At 38.3% G+C, this 3631-nt stretch overlaps 1 protein-coding gene across 1 annotated transcript; it reads left to right on the top strand.

Moving 5' to 3' along the window:
• Positions 1–1439: 1439 nt before the first annotated feature.
• LOC149198339 (uncharacterized) lies at positions 1440–1982 on the top strand. The gene has a single exon (XM_089409011.1). The coding sequence runs from the start codon at positions 1440–1442 to the stop codon at positions 1980–1982; it is 543 nt and encodes a 180-aa protein (XP_089265137.1).
• The last annotated feature ends 1649 nt before the right edge of the window (positions 1983–3631 follow it).

The raw sequence follows: 3631 nt of genomic DNA, 5'->3' as shown, positions 1-3631 counted from the left end.
TGATGCAGACGAAGGACAGAAAGAAGCAACCAGCATCAAAATTGACAACCAGAGCACAATAAAGCTTGCATACAATCCAGTTTTCCATAAAAATACTAAACATATTGACACTCAATTTCATTTTGTTCGAGAAAAGATACAGTCAAAAGAAATATGTGTGGATTATTGTAACACTTGTGATAATTTAGTTGATATTTTTACTAAGCCTCTAGGGCAAGTAAAGTTTGAGTTATTTAGAGGGATGTTAGGAGTGCAGAATAATCCTTTCTCCATTAAGGGGGGAGTTAAAAATAATGAAGAAATGGTTATATGGTTGTAACGCATCTCCTTAGTTTAGGATTAGTTCCTAGAGTTTAGGAGGTTGTTTACAACTACCTAATTTTCAGTGATGTATTTAATATTGTAATATTCATTTGATGTAATGTAGAGTGAACGGAGATTGAGTCTCTTCTTTGTTTTTGGGTGCAGTCTCCAGGTGTTGTACACACGTGTGAGATGCAACTCCTTCATTTAATTCAAAGTCTGATTTTTATCTTGTGGTTCATCATATGAATAAACAGACCATGACAAAGGCTTAAATAGAGAACAATGTAGAGACATAATTTCAAATAAAAACTATATTTGAACAATAATATTTAAATTATAATATTAATTTATTAATATATTAAAAATAAATATTAATATATTAATAAATAGACGATTCCGGGCAATTCATGGCAATGCTTAGAGAAAGGGTCGTTGCAACACCTTCACCCAGGCTCGTTGAGGAAAACGTTGCAGCCATGATAACTTGTGCTCTAATCAAATCTAACAATAAAATCTACTAAGTTTGGGCTAACTGGATGCTCAGTACCGATGCCGGCCTGCGCACTTAACTGCACAATTTGTACGTTATATTTTTTCTATTAAATCCTATGCATCATCACCCAACTTCTGCACCTTTGCCAGCCTGCAGCTGTTTTGATACCCGACACACTCACTGGCACAATCTTGTGATATCCAACATGTGTTACATTACACATGATACTGCTTCCATGTCTCTCGCCTCATGCCCTAACTCTTATCTTCCAATTTTATATTTAGAGCCCCAACCATCCCTGCATTTTCCAGGAACACATGAGCAGAAGGTGCCCTTAGCTCGCCTTTACATAAAATAGATATTCATACACGAGCGCTGCCTCCTCCAATAATAACAAATGTGGATAGTTTATTATCAAACAGTTCAGCAGATCACCTGCAGTTGTCGTTTGTGATTAATTTATTGGCAGACAGATCAGCAGACCTCTATGTTCTTCTTTATAAATTCTCTGCATTTCCCTCCTCCTGCTCATCATTTATAGATGAGAACAAAGAGAGAGAAGGAGCCATTCGTATTAGCAGATTTGAGGGAGATCGACATTGATCAAGTAAGGTTGCCATAGTTTGAAAGGCTCGTAAAGATGGGCATCTGCATGTCATCTGCAGTGATCTCTTACGCAGCATTGGGAGGAGGAAGTGGAGGAGCACCTGCAGCCATTGTTATATTGATGGACGGCAGCTCTTACCAATTTCCTCGTCCTGTAAAGGCCCAACAGATCTTAATAGAAAGTCCGGACCATTTTATTTGTAACTCCGATTGCCTTTACATCGGCCAAAAGATGCGGGAGCTTCTCCCTTGCCAGGAGTTAGAGGTTGGTCAAATATACTTTCTACTTCCGCGAAAGAAGCTACAGTTTGTGGTTTCCGAGTCAGATATGGCTTGTTTGCTTTACAAGGCTAATTCTACACTGCAAAAGATGTGTACCAAATATGGGATCGGAGATTATATCGAGCCCAGCTTCTACACAAACCCACACATTGGAGAAATATCCGCAGGGGGAGAAGAAAAAATGAAATCGAGATCTGGGTGTGGAAGTAATAAATCAAAGTCTGCCCGGTCGCAGTTTGGGTCTCCGAGAAAACACTGGACAGCGAAGCTGGATACGATCGTCGAAGTGTCTTGATTATACCAAACCAGTTTCCATGAGTTCCCAATGTTTAGGTCGTCCGCAGGGGGTGTAAGTGTACAAATTAAAGTTAGTCCCTTGCCCTGTTTATGACACGGGCAACAATAGCCCAATTGAAATGGGGCCGAGCAGCGGGCTTCCAACCGCAGTGATGATCAGATTTGATCCCAATTGTACTTTATACACATTTTATATTAAGAACATAGAAGTTGTTAAAGCTTAATGATTTCGAAAAGCAAATTTCGATCCGTTCCTTAAAAGTTTTGGATTTTGTTAATCGTCCTTTTATCAAATAGAAAAATGAAAAGTTTTAACTTTTTTCCCATCGCAAATAATAACCACACCATTGAAAGCCACGACGACGCTACATTGTGAGTTTTATATATATATATATATATATATATATATTTATATTTTTTTTTCGGCTGAAAAAAACATAAACGTGTTTTTATTACAAGTGAAGATTGTTTTATATCATATCAGAGTACGTCTATTACAAGCCTTGCCCACCATAGATTGTAAATTTTAGAAATATAACCAAAAAAAATGATTAATTAGAACATAACAATAATATTATCAAAAATATATTCAAACTGAGAGCAAAACACATAACAAAATAGGGATAGACAAACAAAGTACAAAATTTCTGGAAAAAACAGAAGGTAAAATGGCAAAATGGCAGTGAGAGATCAGAACATCTCTCCTTTAGATCACAAAATAGCCTTGGCCACAAATGGCCACAAATGATACCATAGACTACATATTCATAAATCATATGCCCATCGAAGAGGGCCACACTGTGCTTGGAAAGAGTGTCTGCCTCCAGGTTTTGTTCCCGGTATACATGTTGAAATGACACATTAGGTATGGTAGACTTCAGGTCTTGGATTCGTTGCATCCAATTGCATAGAGGAGGGACATCCAGATCACTCCTACCCTGTATCCACTGAATTATAGAGAGGGAGTCATCAATGATCACAACCTTCTCAATGCCTATCCAAGAGACACATTGAAGAGCACCCCATAAAGTAATCATCTCTGCCCTGCAATTGTCTCCAAACCCACCAGACCAAAAAAAATGATCTAGAGAAGCGGGCTCAATACGAAGATATACACCACAGGGACATCTTCCCCCTGCAAATGCACCATCAAATAAATATATGGGGAATATATTATCCAAATTAACCAATGTGAATGATCGAGAAGGAGCCTTGGGATGCCATGGACCAATTTCATTGAAGTGTGCAACAATCTTGAGGGCCACCATCTTGTTATCTCGGACATTACCCTCGAAAATGAGGTTGTTCCTAGTTCACCAAATCCCCAAAAATGTATAAAATGAGACAGCCCTATAAGGTATGGCATGCTAGGCCCATGATATGAGACAATCTGTAATAGAAAATACTTCGCAAGCGATGTTTACTCCCAAGAGATTGGAAAGCTCCTCCCAAACAACACCGACAAAAGGACATTTCACAAAAAGGTGGTAGCAGTCTTCCGCATCCGATTTGTAAAGAATGCATCTTCCAGTACCGATAAATATTAATTTGATCAACATATCCCAAGTCAAAATGCAGTTGTGGCTGGTTAACTAGACAAAGCATTTTAATTTCAAAGGGACATGCCAACACCACATATGTTCAGTC

Source organism: Pinus tabuliformis, chromosome 2_2, assembly GCF_031772625.1.
Source record: "Pinus tabuliformis cultivar Carrire ecotype Pingquan chromosome 2_2, CPIR1, whole genome shotgun sequence".
In the NCBI taxonomy this organism is placed as follows: Eukaryota; Viridiplantae; Streptophyta; class Pinopsida; order Pinales; family Pinaceae; genus Pinus; species Pinus tabuliformis.
The sequence above is the reverse complement of the archived record's forward strand: the minus strand, read 5'-3'. Positions and strand labels throughout refer to the sequence as shown.

Coding starts and splice junctions, on each gene's coding strand:
- LOC149198339 (XM_089409011.1), top strand. CDS start 1,440: ATGGGCATCTGCATGTCATCTGCAGTGATCTCTTACGCAGCATTGGGA.